Source organism: Delphinapterus leucas, chromosome 1, assembly GCF_059928025.1.
Source record: "Delphinapterus leucas isolate spDelLeu-1000000601 "Yukka" chromosome 1, BTC_Dleu_Yukka2, whole genome shotgun sequence".
NCBI classification, from domain to species: Eukaryota; Metazoa; Chordata; class Mammalia; order Artiodactyla; family Monodontidae; genus Delphinapterus; species Delphinapterus leucas.
Window position 1 is genome coordinate 146,276,835 of NC_143129.1, and position 20,168 is coordinate 146,297,002.

Consider the following 20,168-nt stretch of genomic DNA (forward strand, 5'->3'; position numbering starts at 1 on the left):
CCCGCCCTCCACAGCCAAAGCCTTTCCCCCCTTTTTATTCTTTTCTTTTCCCTCCTCCTCTTTTGTACTATTGTGGTACTGATATACTTTCCGGTTGTTGATTCATCTATATTTTTTATTTTTATATTCTTTCTAACATACCTGTTAGTTTCCTAATCTATTTTTACTTTGTTATTGTTCTTTTCTTTTTTGCCACCCCACATGGCTTGCGGGATCTTGGTTCATGAACCAGGGGTCGGACCGAAGCTCCTCCAGTGGGAGCTCTGAGTCCGAACCACTGGACTAACAGAGAACCTCAGACCCCAGGGAATATTCATCAGAGTGAGATCTCATGGAGTTCCTCATCTCAGTACCAAGACCCAGCTCTACTCAACAGCCTACAAACTCCATTGTTGGACGCCTCAGGCAAAACAACCAGTAAGACAGGAACACAATCCCACTCATTTAAATAAATTAAAAAAATGAGATGGCAAAAAAATATGTCACAGATGACTGAGCAAGGGAAAAACCTACAAGACCAAATAAATGAGGAAATAGGCACCTACCTGAAAAAGAATTCAGAGTAATGATAGTAAAGATGATCCAGAATCTCAGAAACAGAATGGAAGCACAGATTGAGAAAATACATGTTTAACAAAGATCTAGAAGAACTAAAGAACAAACAAACAGAGATGAACAACACAATAACTGAAAAGAAAAATACACTAGAAGGAATCAATAACAGAATAACTGAGGCAGAAGAACGGGTAAGTGAGCTAGAAGACAAAATGGTGGAAGTAACTGCCGAGGAGCAGAATAAAGAAAAAAGATGAAAAGAATTGAAGAGAGTCTCAGAGACCTCTGGGACATTAAACACACCAACATTCGAATTATAGGGGTCTCAGAAGAAGGAGAGAAAAAGAAAGGGTCTGAGAAAATATTTGAAGAGATTACAGTCGAAAACTTCCCTAACATGGGAGAGGAAATAGTCACCCAAGTCCAGGAAGCACAGAGAGTCCCATACAGGATAAACCCTCGGAAAAATACACCAAGACACCTATTAATCAAACTAACAAAAATTAAATTCAAAGGAAAAATATTAAAAGCAGTAAGGGAAAAACAAAAAAATAATATACAAAGGAATCTCCATAAGGTTATCAGCTGATGTTTCAGTGGAAACTCTGCAGGCCAGAAGGGAGTGGCAAGATATACTTAAAGTGATGAAAGAGAAAAACCTACAACCAAGATTACTCTACCCGGCAAGGATCTCATTCAGATTTGATGGAGAAGTCAAAAGCTTTTCAGACAAGCAAAAGCTAAGAGAATTCAGCACCACCAAACCAGCTTTACAACAAATGCTAAAGAAACTTCTCTAGGTGGGAAATACAAGAGAAGAAAAAGACCCACAAAAACAAACCCAAAACAATTAAGAAAATGGTAGTAGGAACATACATATAGATAATAACCTTGAATGTAAATGGATTAAATGCCCCAACCAAAGGACACAGACTGGCTGAATGCATACAAAAACAAGACCCATATATATGCTGTCTACAAGAGATCCACTTCAGACCTAGGAACACATACAGACTGAAAGTGAAGGGATGGAAAAAGATATTCTATGCAAATGGAAATCAAAAGAAAGTTGGAGTAGCAATACTCCTATCAGATAAAATAGACTTTAAAATAAAGAATGTCACAAGAGATAAGAAGGGACACCACATAATGATCAAAGGATCAATCCAAGAAGAAGATATAACAATTATAAATGTTTATGCACCCAACATAGGAGTGCCTCAATACATAAGGCAAATGCTAACAGCCATAAAAGGGGAAATCGAAAGTAACACAACCATAGTAGGGGACTTTAACACCCCACTTGCACCAATGGACAGATCATCCAAACAGAAAATAAATAAGGAAGCACAAGCTTTAAATGACACAATAGACCAGACAGATTTAATTGATATTTATAGAACATTCCACCCAAAAGTGGCAGAATACACTTTCTTCTAAAGTGCACGTGGAACATTCTCCAGGATAAATCACATCTTGGGTCACAAATCAATCCTCAGGAAATTTAAGAAAACTGAAATTGTATCAAGCATCTTTTCTGACCACAACACTATGAAACTGGAAATCAATTACAGGAAAAAAAACTGTAAAAAACACAAATACATGGAGGCTAAACAGTGCACTACTAAATAACCAAGAGATCACTGAAGAAATCAAAGAAGAAATAAAAAATACATAGAAACAAATGACAACAAAAACACAACGACCCAAAACCTATGGGACGCAGCAAAAGCAGTTCTAAGAGGGAAGTTTATAGCAATTCAATCGCACCTCAGGAAACAAGAAAACTCTCAAATAAACAATCTAACCCTACACTTAAAACAACTAGAGAAAGAAGAACAAAGAAAACCCAAAGTCAAGAGAAGGAAAGAAATCATAAAGATCAGAGCAGAAATAAATGAAATAGAAACGAAGAAAGCATTAGCAAAGATCAATAAAACTAAAAGCTGGTGCTTTTTTTGTTTATCTTTGAGAAGATAAACAAAATTGATAAACCTTAGCCAGACTCATCAAGAAAAAAAGGAGAGGACGCAAATCAATAAAATTAGAAATGAAGAAGGAGAAATCACAACTGACACCGCAGAAATACAAGGGATTATAAGAGACTACTACAAACAACTATATGCCAATAAAACGGACAACTATGAAGAAATGGACAAATTCTTGGAAAGCTACAATTTTCCAAAACTGAACCAGGAAGAATTAGAAAATATAAACAGACCTATCACAAGTAATGAAATTGAAACCATAATTAAAAATCTTCCAACAGGGCTTCCCTGGTGGCGCAGTGGTTGAGAGTCCGCCTGCCGATGCAGGGGACATGGGTTAGTGCCCCGGTCTGGGAGGATCCCACATGCCGCGGAGCAGCTGGGGCCGTGAGCCATGGCCGCTGAGCCTGCGCATCCGGAGCCGGTGCTCCACAACAGGAGAGGCCACAGCAGTGAGAGGCCCGCGTACCGCAAAAAAAAAAAAAAAAAAACTTCCAACAAACAAAAGTCCAGGGCCAGATGGCTTCACAGGCGAATTCTATCAGACATTTAGAGAAGAGCTAACACCGATCCTTCTCAAACTCTTCCAAAAAACTGCAGAGAGAGAAACACTCCCAAATTCATTCTACGAAGCCACCATCACCCTGATACCAAAACCAGACAAAGATGTCACAAAGAAAGAAAACTACAGGCCAATATCACTGATGAACATAGATGCAAAAATCCTGAACAAAATACTAGCAAACAGAATCCAACAGCATTTCAAAGGATCATACATCATGATCAAGTGGGATTTATCCCAGGGATACAAGGATTCTTCAATATACACAAATCAATCAATGTGATACACCACATTAACAAATTAAGGAATAAAAACCATATGCTCATCTAAATAGATGCAGAAAAAGCTTTTGAAAAAATTCAACACCCATTTATGATAAAAACTCTCCAGAAACTGGGCATAGAGGGAAACTACCTCAACATAATAAAGGTCATATATGACAAACCCACAGCAAGCATCATACTCAATGGTGAAAAACTGAGATCTTTTCCACTAAGATCAGGAACAAGACAAGGATGTCCACTCTTGCCACTCTTGTTCAACATAGTTTTGGAAATCCTAGCCACAGCAATCAGAGAAGAAAAAGAAATAAAAGTAATACAAATTGGAAAAGAAGAAGTAAAATTGTCACTGTCTGCCGATGACATGATACTATATATACATAGAGAATCCTAAAGATGCCACCAGAGAACTACTAGAGCTAATCAATGAATTTGGTAAGGTTGCAGGATACAAAATTAATGCACAGAAATCTCTGGCATTCCTATACACCAACAATGAAAAATCAGAAAGAGAAATTAAGGAAACCCTCCCATTTACCATTATAGCAAAAAGAATAAAATACCTAGGAATAAACCTGCCTAAGGAGGTGAAAGACTTGTACTCAGAAAACTATAAAACACTAATGAAAGAAATCAAAGATGACATAAACAGATGGAGAAATATACCATGTTCTTGGATTAGAAGAATGAATATTGTGAAAATCACTATACTTACCCAAAGCAATCTACAGATTCAATGCAATCCCTATCAAACTACCAATGGCATTCTTCACAGAATTAGATCAAAAAATGTTACAATTCGTATGGAGACACAAAAGACCCCGAATAGCTAAAGCAATCTTGAGAAAGAAAAACGGAGTTGGAGGAATCAGGCTCCCTGACTTCAAACTATACCACAAAGCTACAGTAATCAAGACAGTATGGTACTAGCACAAAAACAGAAATACACATCAATGGTACAGGATGGAATGCCCAGAGATAAACCCACGCACATATGGGCACCTAATTTAGGACAAAGGAGGCAAGTACATACAATAGAGAAAAGACAGCCTCTTCAATAAGCGGTGCTGGGAAAACTGGACAGCTACATGTAAAAGAATGAAATTAGAACACTACCTAACACCATACACAAAAATAAACTCAAAATGGATTAAAGACTTAAATGTAAGACTAGACACTATAAAACTCTTCGAGGAAAACATAGGAAAAACACTATTTGACATAAACCACAGCAAGATCTTTTTTGACCCACCTCCTAAATTAAACTTAAAAGCTTTTGCACAGCAAAGGAAACTATAAACAAGACAAAAAGACAACCCTCGGAATGGGAGAAAATATTTGCAAATGAAGCAACTGACAAAGGATTAATCTCCAAAATATATGAACAGCTCATGCAGCTCAATATCAAAAAAACAAATATCCAGTTAAAAAGTGGGCAGAAGACCTAAATAGACATTTCACCAAGGAAGACATACAGATGGCCAAGAGGCACATGAAAAAATGCTTAGCATCACTAATTATTAGAGAAATGCAAATCAAAACTACAATGAGGTATCACCTCATGCTGGTCAGAATGGCCATTATCAAAAAATCTAGAAATAATAAATGCTGGAAAGGGTGTGGTGAAAAGGGAACCCTCTTGCACTGTTGGTGGGAATGTAAATTGATACAACCACTATGGAAAACAGTATGGAGGTTCCTTAAAAAACTAAAAATAGAACTACCATATGACCCAGCAATCCCACTACTGGGCATATACCCTGAGAAAACCACAATTCTGAAAGAGACATGTACCACAATGTTCACTGCAGCTCTATTTACAATAGCCAGGACATGGAACCAGCCTAAATGTCCAGCGACAGATGATGGATAAAGAAGATGTGGCACCTCTATACAATGGAATGTTACTCAGCCATAAAAAGAAACGAAATTGAGTTATTTGCAGTGAGGTGGATGGACCTAGAATCTGTCATACAGAGTGAAGTTAAGTCAGAAAGAGATAAACAAATACCAAATGCTAACGCATATATATATGTAATCTAAAAAAAAAAATGGTACTGATGAATGTAGTTACAGGGCAGGAATAAAGAGGTAGACATAGTGAATGGACTTGAGGACTTGGGGTGGGAGGGGGAAGCTGGGGCAAAGTGAGAGTAGCATGGACATATATACACTACCGAATGTAAAACAGATAGCTGGTGGGAAGCAGCACATAGTACAGGGAGATGGGCTCGGTGCTTTGCGATGACCTGGAGGGGTGGGACAGGGAGGAGGGGAGGGAGGCTCAAGAGGGAGGGGGTGTGGGGACGTGCGTGTGCGTATGGCTGATTCGCTTTGTTGTGCAGCAGAAACTGACACAGTATTGTGAAGCAATTGTACTCCAATAAAGGTCTATTAAAAAGATAATAAATAAATATGTGCAGCTGATTATATGTTGATTTTACCCCAAAAGAGCTGTTAAAATAAGAAAATAAAATATGGGATATATAGGCACGATATTCCTTCTCTGTCTTCCTTTTTCTTGTCAGGAGCAATAAAAGCCAGGGCCTGCTCCTAGCTATGTCTACCTGGCAATAGGTATCAAAAGTAAACATTCTCTCTCAGGCTCCATTTCTCCTGGCACTGAAGAGTGTTCATTAGAGTCTAATGATAAAACTTACCTCCCCTCACAACACAGTGATAAATGTGCAAAATTCTGGGCAACGGGAATGAGGACAGGTCAGTGACCTCTAGGATATGATGAGAGATGAATTTTGGTAAAATGCTATTTAGGCTTTACTGAATTACTGACTTTTTAGAGTCAGTATTGGATTTAGGTTTTGTCAGTCATCATCCTAGAATGTACTTCTTTTAGTGACCCCTTAGAGAGTACAAGAAGAGCCAGGCCATGGTTTGAGTATGTTAGGTCCGCTGGCTAAAATTCCATTTACTCTCATTTCATTTTCACCCAACTCCTTAAAACCCAAGTTTATAATACCTTTAAAGGTACTGAAACATGTTAAAAAAGTCACACAATAGAATAATATATGTACCATTAAAAATATTAAGAACTATGTGAACTCAGGAGGAGACATAATTCCATCCCTTTGGGATATTAGAGCATCTTAGAATTAGGAAGGATCTAAGAGTGTGTCAAATCTAAGGCCCTAACAGATGGGCAATTCCCCTTAGAACATTCCCATCAAGTTGTTAACTTGTATATCTCATGCACAGCCTCTGTGACAGGCAATATATGCTCTCAGGTGGCAATCTATTCCATTTTCGAAATGCCATGTTAAAAAGTTCTTTCCTGAACAAGTATTGCACGATTCTACTTATGTGAGGTACTTAGAGTAGTCAAAATCATGTAGACAGTTGGTAGGATGGTGGTTGCCAGGGGTGAGGGGAGAAGAGAATGGGAAGTTATTGTTTAATGGATACAGAGCTTCAGTTTTGCAACCTGAAAAGAGTTCTATGGATGGATGGTGGTTACAGTGACACAACAAGGTAGATGTACTTAATACCACTGACCTGTACACTTAAAATGGTTAAGACGGTAAATTTTACGTTATGTGCATTTTACCACAATTAACAAAGTTTCTTTCCTGCCACAGCCCAAAATCTACCTTCCCATGAATTCTTCCCAATGATCCTAAGTCTTCTCACACTAAACAAGTTTATCCCCTCTGCCCCCATACTACCCTTCAGATTTAAAGGAGAAATAATTTATTCAACCTTCTTTAGATGTGCAACGTCTTGTATTGGGCACTGTTCAGGGTACAGAGACAAATGAAATATGGATCCTGCCCTCACAGGCTCTTAGTCAAACAGAGGAGATATTTTAAAAGGCCACAAATAATTATAATATGCACTGTACGCATAAATGTCAAAAGAGAAGTACTGAGAGAGTATAGCAAGAGTTCAGAAAAGGGAAAGATTAATCTATGGAAAGGATCAAGAAATCAGGAAAAGCTTCATAAGATAGATAACGCTTGAGATCGACCTTGAAGATGGGCATTTCCACTGAGGAAAAGGGCTCTGAAGTAGCGTGTAGTGGTTAAGGGCCTGGATCCTAAAAATACGCTGCCTGGGTTTGAATCCTAGTTTTGCTACGTTCTACCTTGGTGACTTTGGGCAAGTTACTCTGTGCCTCTACGTTCCTCTTTTATAAAATATAAAAAAATAGATGTGAGAATTAAATGCATTTGTACATGAAGAATACTTAGAAGAATGCCTAGAAATTAGCGCTGTATACGTCTGTTGGCTGTTTCTATTATTGAGAAAACAGCAAAGCCAGAGTTTGTAGAGGTGAGAAGGAATTAAACACATCTGAAAAAAGCAAACAGTCCAGTTTAGTTTAACTATGCTTCCTCTTTCTACATCTCCTCCCCCAAAACCCAACTAGATATAAATGCTAGCATAGAATCTGACACGTGGTGGGTATTTAGTAAATCATCACCCCTCCCATTCTCCTTTCCCTTTTTCCTTTCTTCATAGTTCTGGTTTGTGCTTTGCCTAAGGCACCTATATTCTGCCTTGGATTCTAATCATTTGTGTTACATTATCTGCCTCTTGTATGCTTCCTTAGGGCAGTGGTTACCTTGTGTACCCTAGCCCTAGTTCCTAAACCTGGTTGGGCATGAAAAGCTCTTTGGGGGAACTTTATAAACACATAAGCTGTTTGGATCAACCAGGCTTAGGAATCAGAATTTCTAATGGTAGGGCAGGAATACGTATTTTTTAAAGCCACAGGGGATTCTGAATCAGTCCATCAGTAGACACCATATTTGAATACCAGTTACCTACCGCACCTAATGATAATGTAGACATACAATAAGAATTTATTGAACTTTCATAGACTGAAAACTGGAAGATCAGGACAGAAAACGAGGTTGAAGCCTCACTGGAAAGGCACTAAATGCCAGGCTGAATTGATATAAAAGACCAAACTAAATAACCAACTTTCAGCTTCAAAGCAACAATCCCTTATTAAGAGTTTTATCTCAAAAGCACTTTCATGCCCTTTCAGTAGACCCCAGACACTAATATGCATTTTCATAAATCAGAGATGGCTAAAAATGAGCTAAAGTCAAATTTTACTTATTCATTTTAAACAAACGTTCAATGTGTTGAACAATACATGTGAAAGAATTTTAAAAACTGGAATAAAATATGATACTATTATTTGGACACTAATTTGCTTTTTGTCGTATGACAATTGCAAAGTAAACCCAAAAAAAAAAACAAAAACCCTAAGGTTTATTGTGATTTTTCTAATTGGAAAATCCAAAAGGAATTCATGTTTTTAAACTGACAATGAACAAAAGACCATTCAATTCAAATGCATAAACCTCTTTCTCTTCTATTATAAGTACCATTATGGAAGTTAGAAGCTTTTTTTAACCCAGACCTTAACAAGTTAAAATCAGAAACCAGTGTTATGGAAAGTTAATTTTAAAGCTAATTCTCCAATGCTGAGTTCCCACCAAAGTAGCAATATCATACAATTAAAAGAATACCATTGGTAGAAGAGAACCTTAAACCTTCCCCACCCCACCTTAACATGTTTTGGAAACACTTACTTGACTGTTTTCTGATTTTCTTAGAATCCTATTGCAGTTTGTTATCCAAGTAACTAGGGCAAAAATATTTAAACAACTCTGAGCTGTCATTCTGATATATTTTCTAGGAGTCTGAATTCTTTCTTGGGCTCCAGCTAATGGCCACGTGTCAGATTTACTTGAAATATATCCAAATCCTCAGTGTGTAGCAAGTAAACATTTACTCTTCAGTAATTCCTCATTTTATGCAGACTACCAATAAAGTCATCAAGATTTATAAATTTTCCTCCCAAAATGCTACACCACCATTAAACACTATCCCTCAAAGACTGATAAGAGGAAAATGTTACCAACAGTGTAGACTCAAATATTGAAAAGAGTTTTCAAAAAATACTGCAGAAGGTACGAGTCTCTCTTTGAAGTATTTAAAAATTGGGCAAATTCTACCTTCCTGGGTGTTTTAGGTTAGTTTTCTTAGTGCCCAGGGGAAAGAACTGGATGACCTGTCAAGACTGGCAAAATTGTCTACATCTGATTTTTAAAAATCCAATGTTGACAAGGTTGTAGGAAAAAAAAAGCACTCTCATACACTGTTGTTGGGAATGTGCCTTGGTATAATCTTTTTGAAGAAAATGGGGCAATATCCATCCATTTTAAAATACATACTATCCTTTGACATAGGAAGTCCACTGTTTGGAATTTATCCTATGGGTATACTTGAAAAAGTATGCAAAGACACAAGATGGTTGGTGCAACATTGTTTGTAATAACAAACTTGACATAACCTATATGTCTATCCATAAGTGAATCACTAGGTAAACTTCTTGTAATCAGAATACTATGCAGGCATTAAAAAGAATAAAGACCAGCTGTAAGTGATAATATAGAAAAAATTTTAAGATGTAAGCAAAAAAGCAGTCTACAATGTGATAAATATACACATATACAAACATACATTCAGAAAGACTATAAATACATATATACATATGTATTTGTATAAGCATAACAATTTTTGGAAAAGTACAAAAGAAATTTTAAAAGGGGTTGACTCTGAGGAATAGAACTAAACCTAAGGAGAAAGAGAAATACTTGTTAGATATTAAAATTTGTCCAGCACAGGGAACTCTGCTCAATTCTCTGTGATGACCTATGTGGGAAAAGAATCTAAAATTGAGTGGATATACGTATATGTATAACTGATTCACTTTGCTGTACAGCAGAAACTAACACAACGCTGTAAATCAACTACACTCCATTGAAAACTAATTTAAAAAATGTTAAAATCTGTCATCCAGCTATAATATTAAAAAGCATATGACAACCCTTCGGAGCACTATTTGGCAGTTTCTTATAAAGGTAAACATATGCTGCCCTATGACTCAGCAACTTCACTCTGAGTTACTAACCCAAGAAAAACACAAAAGGTATGTCCACAAATAGTCTTGTACAAAAATATTTATAGCATCCTTATTCATAATACCCCTAAACAGAAAAGAACCCAAATGTCCATCAACGGAAAGATGGGTAAACAAACTGATATATTTTAACAATAGAATACTATTTAGCAATAAAAAAGAATGAACTCCTGATACAAGAAAATTTTTGATAAATCTTACATTCTACTGAGTTAAAGAATCCAGACACAAAAGAGCACATATACACACTATACTGTACCATTTATATGAAGTTCGAAGATCAGCAAAACTAATCTCCCATGATAGAAGTCAATAAGTCTTAGCTTGGTTGGGGGGCAGGGTTGGAGAGTTAGAGTGGGGTGATTGAGGGAAGTTGGGGATTTACTGGAAATAGATACAATGGAACTTTCTGGGGTGATGGAAATGTTCTAATGTCTTGTTTCGGCTGGTAGTTACATGGATGTACCCAATGGTCTAAACCAATCATCCATTTAAAGATTACAATTCAATGGTTTTTAGTATATTCAGAGATATGTACAACCATCACCACAATCAATTTCAGAACATATTCATTACCTCAAAAAGAAGTTCCATACTCTTTAGCTATCTCTCCCAATCCTCCGCCACTACTAATCTCCTTTCTGTTTCTACAGATTTGCCTATTTTGGACATTTCATATAAATGAATCATGTAATACGAGGTCTTTTGTGACTGCCTTCTTTCACATAGCAAAATGTTTTCAAGGTCCATCTATGTTGTAGCATGTATCATTACTTCATTTCTTTTATGGCCAAAGAATATACCATTGTATGAATATACCACATATTGTTTATCCATTCATCAGTTGATGACAGACATCTGGGTTGTTTCCACCTTTTGGCTACTATGAATAATGCTGCTATAAACAACTGTGTTTTTGCTAGAACTGTGCATTTTATTTTATGAAAATTATACCTTAATTTTGAGAAAGAATATGGATATGAAAAATCATATCATTACAACAAATCATTATTTCTGAGTGTTTTAGTGGATGACAGAATAAAAATATCTCGGAATGGCCAACAAGTCAATTATAATAAAAACATGTTCTTTCAGAGGAGAAAAAAGTTATGTGTCAATAACAACAACTAACTGAAATGTCACATTCATCTCCTGATGAAAACAGAAGTTTCCTATATGAGAGTGAGGAAGCTGTTGAAAGGAGAATTTAAATCACTGTCTCAAATGCAAACCGTAACTCTTTAAGGCTTCAATGACCATACCACAGAAACATTTATTATCACCCTGACTTCTGTACATACCATTAGCAACAAAATCAACATTGAAGTATGACCTCATTCTTTTGAGGGATAAAGAAAAAGGGTTAGTCTATTTACCAAAGGCAGAGCATAGTATTAAAATAATGTCTGTGTAGTATTGGGCACAATATTTACATAGTGAAATTGGTGCCTTGAGGCTGTCATACTAGAAGGAAAATTATTTTCTTTACAAATTAACAATCTTCTTTTCCTGAAATGGTTATAAATTATTTTTCATACTGAGATACAAACAAGTGCTTTATTACTAGCAACAGTTAACTGGATCCATTTTGGCTTTCTTTTGTAGGAATGGTGGGAAGAGAATACTAGCAATTATTGTTTTTCTACTCTGTTTTGGGGACTCACATATTTACTCATTTGATCCACAGCACAACCCTATTAGGTAGATACTATATTTTATTCCTATTTTACAGATAAAATGACTAGGCCGAAAAGAGTGAAGAGGTTAAGATCAAAGCCATGACTTCATTCATATAGAACATATACCTGCAACTGAGGTACACCCTCTACATATCCCTTTCCAGTCACAGCCACTACTCCTAACAGTTTATCTGCACTGCTGTTGCTACTTTCTCACTTCTAATTCTTTCCAAATTCCCATGTGCTTCCGTGAAAAACACTTCACTAAAATTGCTTCAAGGTTGCCAATGACTTGATAATAGCCAAATCCAAAGGACATTCTTCACTCTTCATCAATCTAACTTTTCTGGCCTGACCTCTAACTTTTGAAACATTCTCCTCCCTTGGATAACTGATCATTTCTTCACAACATTCTTAAACGTCTCTTCTCCACCTACACCTCTAATTTTTATACTCCTTAGGGTTTTATACTTGATCTTTGTGCTGGGTGGATTTGCCAACATGGTATTCCACATAATATTTCTCTGATTAAGAAGCTCATTTAACAGCCTAAATAAATGAAATGCAGGAATAGACTCCTGCTTACAGCATGCACTGGGCTTACCATGTATTCTATCACCCTGAAGCAGCTGGTCTGATAGAATAATGTAAAAGCCTTTTGAAGACTCAATAATGGTGCCAGCAACACTTTGCAGGGCTGGGGAAATATCCTCCAAAATGTGGAACATGGGCTTCCCTGGTGGCGCAGTGGTTGAGAGTCCGCCTGCCGATGTAGGGGACACAGGTTCGTGCCCCGGTCCAGGAAGATCCCACATGCCGCGGAGCGGCTGGGCCCGTGAGCCATGACCGCTGAGCCTGCGCGTCCGGAGCCTGTGCTCCGCAACGGGAGAGGCCACTACAGTGAGAGGCCCGCGTACCGCCAAAAAAACCAATGTGGAACATGCTCTGAATCAATGATGCTGTTTCTCCATAGCCAGGATACAAAAAGGATCAAAGGATAGAAAAGGGAGCAGTTCCTCTCACTATTATCCTGAATGATCCACTAACAACATTTTATTTGCCATTCCTGAAACTTTGGGCTCTGCTGGTTTAGAAGTCTTAGACAAAACAGTGATTACACTGAACTGGAAGCAGAGACTGCTACCTGGACACTTAGGGTTCTTCATGACACAGAACTAATATGCAAAGAAGGGGATTTATTGACTGGGGTGACTGACCTGATTATCATGGGAATATTGGGTTGCTACTATATAATGAGGACAAAAAGGATTAGCTTGGAACCCAAAAGTACTATGAGGTGCCTCTTAATACTCTCCTGTCTTGTAATAAAAGTTAGTTTACTACAATAACCCAAAGAAGCAGGACTGCTAACAGCACAGACTATTCAGGAATGAAGGTTTAGTTTATTGCACCAGATGAGAAACTACAAATGAGGTACTTACTAAGGGCAAAAGCAGTATAGAATGGGTAGTGAAAGAAGGAAATTACAAATACCAGCTATCACCACCTACAAGTTGCAGAAATAAGGACTTTAACAATTTAACAGGACTATCTTCCTTGCTTTGACATAAATATATTTGTATATATTAACCAAATTGCTTTTGTTTTCCTGTCTTCCATTATCTATCATCTAACATAAATGTATGTTAACAGAGATTAACTTTTTTTACACTTTCCTTTTTAGGGCAGTTTGAGGTTCATAACAAGATTTAGTAGAAAGTACAGAGATTTCCCATATTCTCCCTGTCTCCACTACGTGCATAGCTTCCCTCACTATCAACATCCTGTCCCAGAGTGGATCATTTGTTACAACTGAAGAACCTAAATTGACATATAATTATCACCCAAAGTCCATAGCTTACATTAGGGTTTGCTCTTGGTGTTGTATACATCTAACAAATGGAAAATGACACATAGTCACTATTAAAGCATCATAAAGAACAGTTTCACTGCCCTAAAAATCCTTTGTGCTCTACCTAGTCAACCCTCCCTTCTCCAACTGCTAATCTTTCTACTGTCTCCATAGTTTTGCCTTTTCCAGGATATCATATAGTTGGAATCATAGAGTATGTAACCTTTTCAGAGTGGCTTTTTCACTTGGCAATAAGCATTTAAGGTTCCTCCATGCCTTTTCATCACTTGATAACTAAATTTTGGGGAAGGGCTGAATAACATTCCATTTTCTGGATGTACCACTGTTTATTTATCCTTTCACCTAACGAAGGACATTCTGGTTGCATCAGAGATCTGGCAATTATGAATAAAGCTGCTATAAACATCCACGTGTAGGTTTTTGTATAAATAAGTTTTCAACTCATTTGGGTAAATGCCAAAGGAGTACAACTGCTGGATCCTATGGTAAGAGGATGTTCCATTTTGTAAGAATCTTCCAGCATTTGGTGTTGTTGCTGTTTTGGATTTTGGAGATTTGAATAGGTATGTAGTAGTATCTCATTGCTGTTTTAATTTGCAATTCCTTAATGACATATGATGTTAAGGATCTTTTCATATGCTTATTTTCCATTTGTATATCTTCTTTTTTAATATATTTTATTTTATTTATTTATTTTTGGCTGCGTTGGGTCTTTGTTGCTGCGCACGGGATTTCTCTAGTTGCGGCAAGCGGGGTCTACTCTTCCTTGAGGTGCACGGGCTCCTCACTGCAGTGGCTTCCCTCATTGTGGAGCACAGGCTCTAGGCGCGCAGGCCTCAGTAGTTGTGGCTTGCAGGCTCTAGAGCACAGGCTCAGGAGTTGTGGCACACGGGCTTAGTTGCTCCACAGCATGTGGGATATTCCAGGACCAGGGCTCGAACCCATGTCCCCTGCATTGGCAGGTGGATTCTTAGCCAGTGCACCAGCAAGGAAGCCCCTGTATATCTTCTTTAGACAGGTGTCTGTTTGGATCTTTTGCCCATTTTTAAATCAGATTGCTCATTTTCTTACTGTTTACTTTTAAGAGTTCTTCGGGGGCTTCCCTGGTGGCGCAGTGGTTGAGAGTCCGCCTGCCAATGCAGGGGACACGGGTTCGTGCTCCGGTCCGGGAAGATCCCACATGCCTCGGAGTGGCTGGGCCCGTGAGCCATGGCCGCTGAGCCTGCGCGTCCGGAGCCTGTGCTCCGCAACGGGAGAGGCCACAACAGTGAGAGGCCCGCGTACCGCAAAAAAAAAAAAGAGTTCTTTGTATATTTTAGATAATAGTTCTTTAGCAGATGTGTCTTTTGCAAATATTCTCTCCTAGTCTGTGGCTTCCCTTCTCATTCTCTTGAACTTTAGTCTTTTTTAATCCCTCTATTCCTCCATTATTTCCTTCTTTTGTGTTAAATAGGTATTTTCTAATGTACCATTTTACTTCTTTGTCATTTCTCTTACTATGTATTTTTTAGTTATTTTCTTAGTGGTGGCTCTAGGGATTACAATTCACATTTTAATTTATAGCAATCTAGTTGTTCAGATTAATACTGACTTAATTTCAGTAGCATACACAAAAAATCTGCTCCTATATAACTCTCTTCCCTCCTTCCCCCTTTGTGTTATTGTCATACAAATTATATCTCTATGCATTGTATAAAGCAACTCAGATTACTGCCCTTTACAGTTGTATTTTAGATCAGATAGGAGGGGGGAAAATGTGACAAACAAAAAAATACACTTATATTGTCTTTTATATTTACCAAGGTAGTTACATTTACCAATGCTCTTTCTTTCTTCATGTGCTCTCTATTTCACTGTCTAGTGCTCTTTCATTTCAGTCTGAATGACTCTCTTTAAAATTATTTCTTATAAGGGAGGTCTGTGATAAATTCTCTCAATTTTTTTAATCTAGGAATGTCTTAACTTCTTCATTTTTTAAAGGTAGTTTCACTGAATACAGAATTCTTGGTTGGCAGCTTCTTTCATCACACTGCCTTAATGGTTACAGAAGATAAAGCAGAGGTTAAGTCTTATTGGGGATCCTTTGTACGTGATGAATCACGTCTCTGTTGTTGCTTTCAACACTCTCTTTGTCTTTTGCTTCCAATGGTTTGATTATGTGTCTAGATGTGGGTCTTTTTGAGGTATTCCTACTTGTTAAGTTTCTTGGATATGTATATTCATGTTTTTTCTTCAAGTTTAAGGAGTTTATCAGCCTTCACTTCTTCAAATATTCTTTTTGCCCTTTTTTTCCTATCCTCTCCTTCTGGGACTATTAGTATGTATATGTTGCTACACTTTGCTAATGTCCCACAAGTCTCTGAGGCTCTGTTCATTTTTCTTCATTCTTTTTTTTTTTCCTGTTTCGGAGACTGAATAATATCAATCGACCTATCTTAAAGTTCACCAACTTTTTTCTTCTGCCTGTTCAAATCTGGTATTGGGCCCCTCTAGTAAATTCTTCATTTCAGTTACTTTTCTCCTCAATGCCAGAATTTATTTGGTTCTTTTCTATAATTTCTATCTAGTAATTGATACTCTGTTTGGTAAAACATTATTATACTTTCTTTTACTTCTTTACTATATATAAAGAAGTAAAAGAAAGTATACTTTTATACCTTTACTTCTTTGAACATACTTAAATAGCTGATTTAAAGTCTGTCTAGCAAATCCAATATTTGGGCTACCTCAGTTTCTATGGACATTTCATTCACCAGCCTTCTTCTTTTAAGCTTTTCTTTTCCTTTGGTTAATTTGTTGTTTGCTCCAGTTGTTATCGGCATCTCAGGCAGCTATGTTGTTAAACAGTTGTTGCTGATTGTTCTTGACAAATGACTCTAAGGAAAATACTGTTTACACTGGACAAGTTCTCTGTCAGGTTACATAAAGACAAGCTTTTTGAGACTGGTTTACCAGGGAACTTCCAGACAGGTCAAATAATGACAAGTCTCTGAATATGGGGCTTTGAAAGAGCTCCAACTCCATTTTGGCTCCTCCAGTGCTGGGTAAAATGCTAGTTTTCACCATGATTGCAGGCTGTTGGTTTTCAAGGCTACCATGCAGCTGGAGAAAGAACTCTTATCAGAGCAAGTAAAAAATGCCACAAAGCTTGCTGTTCTTACAGAGAAAACGCTGTTGACTTGTTTTTAATAAATGCTCCCCCAGATCGTTGTAAGCCTTTGGTTAATTTCCAAAGTTCTGAAAAAGTTGAGCTTGACAATTTTTGCAAGTGTTCTTGGTAATTTTATAACAGGGTATTTTCAGATGTGGTTATTCTGCCAGTCTCAGTAACATCACTCTTGTTCACCTCATTTTAAGATTACTTTTAAAGACATTAAATTATTTAAAGCAATAATAATAGTATATTGTGGGGTTAATAATATATTTAGAAGTATGTGTCTGACAATAATAGCACAAAGGATAGGAGGGGGTACATGGAAATAATCTGTTGTAAAAATCCCGTACATTATAAGTGAAATTGTATGACATTATTTGAAGGTAGACTACAGTAAATTAAAGATGGATGTTGTAAATCCTAGAGCAAACACTAAAACAAAAAAAAGAGAGAGAGAGAAAAAGAAATAATTCAATAGAAGAGAGAAAATAAAATACTAAAAAACACCCACTAATAAAAGATATTATGAAAGACAGAAAAGAACCAAAGAACACACAGGACAGAAAACAAATAGCAAGGTGGCACATCATACTGCAACTGTATGTGCCTGTCTATCTATCTCTCTCTTATGCTCTATCTATGTATACCTATTTTCTCTACTAGATTATGAACTTACCTAATTTAAGTGATAAACAGAAACAAGCCAAAGTTAATTGCTGTAATAAATATACTATAAATTCTAACTTCTCTATTTTGGAATTTGTGATAATTTATGAAATTTTACTTAATATGTAAGACACTGAAAAAATACAAAACTCACCTGTCTTCATAAAATAAATCTCAGAATTTTAGTGCTAAGTTATTTCAGAAACCACTTTGTACAATTTCATTTTACAATTAAGGAAACTCAAAGTGACTAACTGACTAACTGATAATTAATCAAAAGCATCACATGGCCAGTCAGCAGTAGAGCCATAGTAAAATTCTTATTTCATATCTTTTAGTCCAGTTCTCTCAAGAGAAAAAAATTTCTATGCAACACCAACCACATATGCAACTACATATAAATAACGTGCTTATTTCAAATGATTCTTATCTAGCAGATCTAGAAACATCTTGTTAAGTTGTACACAAACTTTAAAATAATCAAACTTTTTAAAATGCCTATTGTTGAATTTAGAGTTTCAACTAATTCAAATTCTCATCAATTAATCAAGATTATTGAACTATACTATACTTAACGAAAATCGAAGATACCGTGGCTAAATAATCATTTAAAACACTGGCTACCAAAATCAGAGAATACAATCATTCATTCAAATCAATGACCAAATCATTCACACTTATGCCGAAAATGACTTAAAAATTATAAAATCTGTGTGTATTATTACCTGTAGCTCCAAGTGGGTGTCCCTTTGAAATCAATCCACCACTAGGATTTATGACCCACTTTCCTCCATAAGTATTATCTCCTCTATCAACCAGTTTCCCACCTTGACCTATAGAAGGAAAAACAATATTCATAAATGTTAAAAATAACATCAGAGCAAATGATATGTTTGTTTTTTTTAAACTTACAGATAGCCAAGAATTTCTTGGAGCAAACATTTCTTGATGGCTCAAACTAACTTCAAATTGATACAAGCACTTCTAAAAGTGAGGTAATAAATACTGAGTAATAAAAGCTTATATTTTCAGAACACTTCCTGCATGAAACAAAGCTCCTATTAGCTCCTAAGAGCTCTCTGCTTCCAAAATTGCTACAAATATAATCAAGATTCAGAGAACCAGAAGAAAAGCATCGAAATAGATACAATGCTGTAAAATAATATTAGGTTTAAAAATTCATAATTTTGACAAAATATTCATTCCCATTTCAACTGTACTATTACATTCTATATAAATATTCTTAGTAAACAACAGGGGGGAGAGGGACAGAAAAAAAAGAGCGCTTTCATGAAATGAAGGAAAATGACTGAAAATACCGTTGAGCATAAATGTAAGCTTAAAAGAAAAAAATTACATCACATGCTTGGCAGCTTCAACATTCCTATCGATTCCCTGGTCATTCTTCCAGGTGGTTAAGAAGTAAATAAAAATGCATGTACAGTATAAAATATTCTTCCAGATGATCTTTCTGGTAATGAGAGGTGGAATCTCCAAACGGTGGTGGTGGTGTTATCAGAGGTGGCTAATAGCTGTTACGTACTCTGTGTCAGGCCTTGTTCTCATTATTTTACGTGTATTTACATAATTTAATTTAATCCTCAACCCTACGAAGTAGGTACTATCATTCCCACTTTACAGATAAGGAAAGAGACACATAGATATTAAGTAACCAATCTAAGGCCAAAGTAGGGGATCTAGAATACTCAGGCAGCCTGGCTCCATAGCCTGTGTTCTTAGCCAACACATTTTATTGCCTTCAAAAACAAGAGCGTTCCTCTACTGGCAAAATGAAACATACTAATCACAGAATTTTAGATGACTTAACACTTTTAATTTGATTTTAAATCTAGGTGGTAGATTAAAAACCATCCATTGAGACATTCTTCTATTTTCTGATGTGTTTCTAACATAGAACCTGATACAAGGCTCTAGTCATAACAAGTAAACTATCTGCTATTACTGCTTTCATATTGTTAAATGCTGTCACTGTACTGAGTAATAGCAGACTGAACGCAAACCAACCCCAAGAAGTGAATAATTTACTGCATGATTTTCCACAATACATACAATCCTATGAAGTATCAGAATATTCCACTGGGGAATTAACATTCCAGAAGACCTGCTTTATAAGAAATGCTAAAGTAAATTCTCTAGAAAAATTTGGATCAGCAAGAAAGAGGAAAGAACAACAGAAATAATAAATATCTGGGTAAATATAAAGGACTTTTTTCCTCCTAAGGTCTTTAAAATATGTGCAACTATTGAAAACAAAAATTATAACACTGTCTTTGGGTTCTTTTTAATGTACATAGATGTAATACATATGATAATTTAACATAAAGGTGGGTGTAAGGCAGAAGGGAATTGGTTAATGGACGTATATGTTTGCAAGGTTTCTACATTTTATGTGAAGTGGTACAATATTAATGCTAAGGAGACCCCTATAGCAGTG

General features: G+C 36.5%; 1 protein-coding gene across 3 annotated transcripts in view; it reads right to left on the minus strand.

Moving 5' to 3' along the window:
• The window catches only part of SCP2 (sterol carrier protein 2), a 161,924-nt gene that overhangs the window by 62,574 nt on the left and 79,182 nt on the right, over window positions 1–20,168 (minus strand). For all 3 annotated transcript variants that reach the window (XM_022575710.2, XM_022575708.2, XM_022575709.2), the window contains one exon: window positions 18,439–18,546. In XM_022575710.2, coding sequence (XP_022431418.1) covers window positions 18,439–18,546 — 108 coding nt within the window. The remainder of the gene's footprint in view (window positions 1–18,438; window positions 18,547–20,168) is intronic.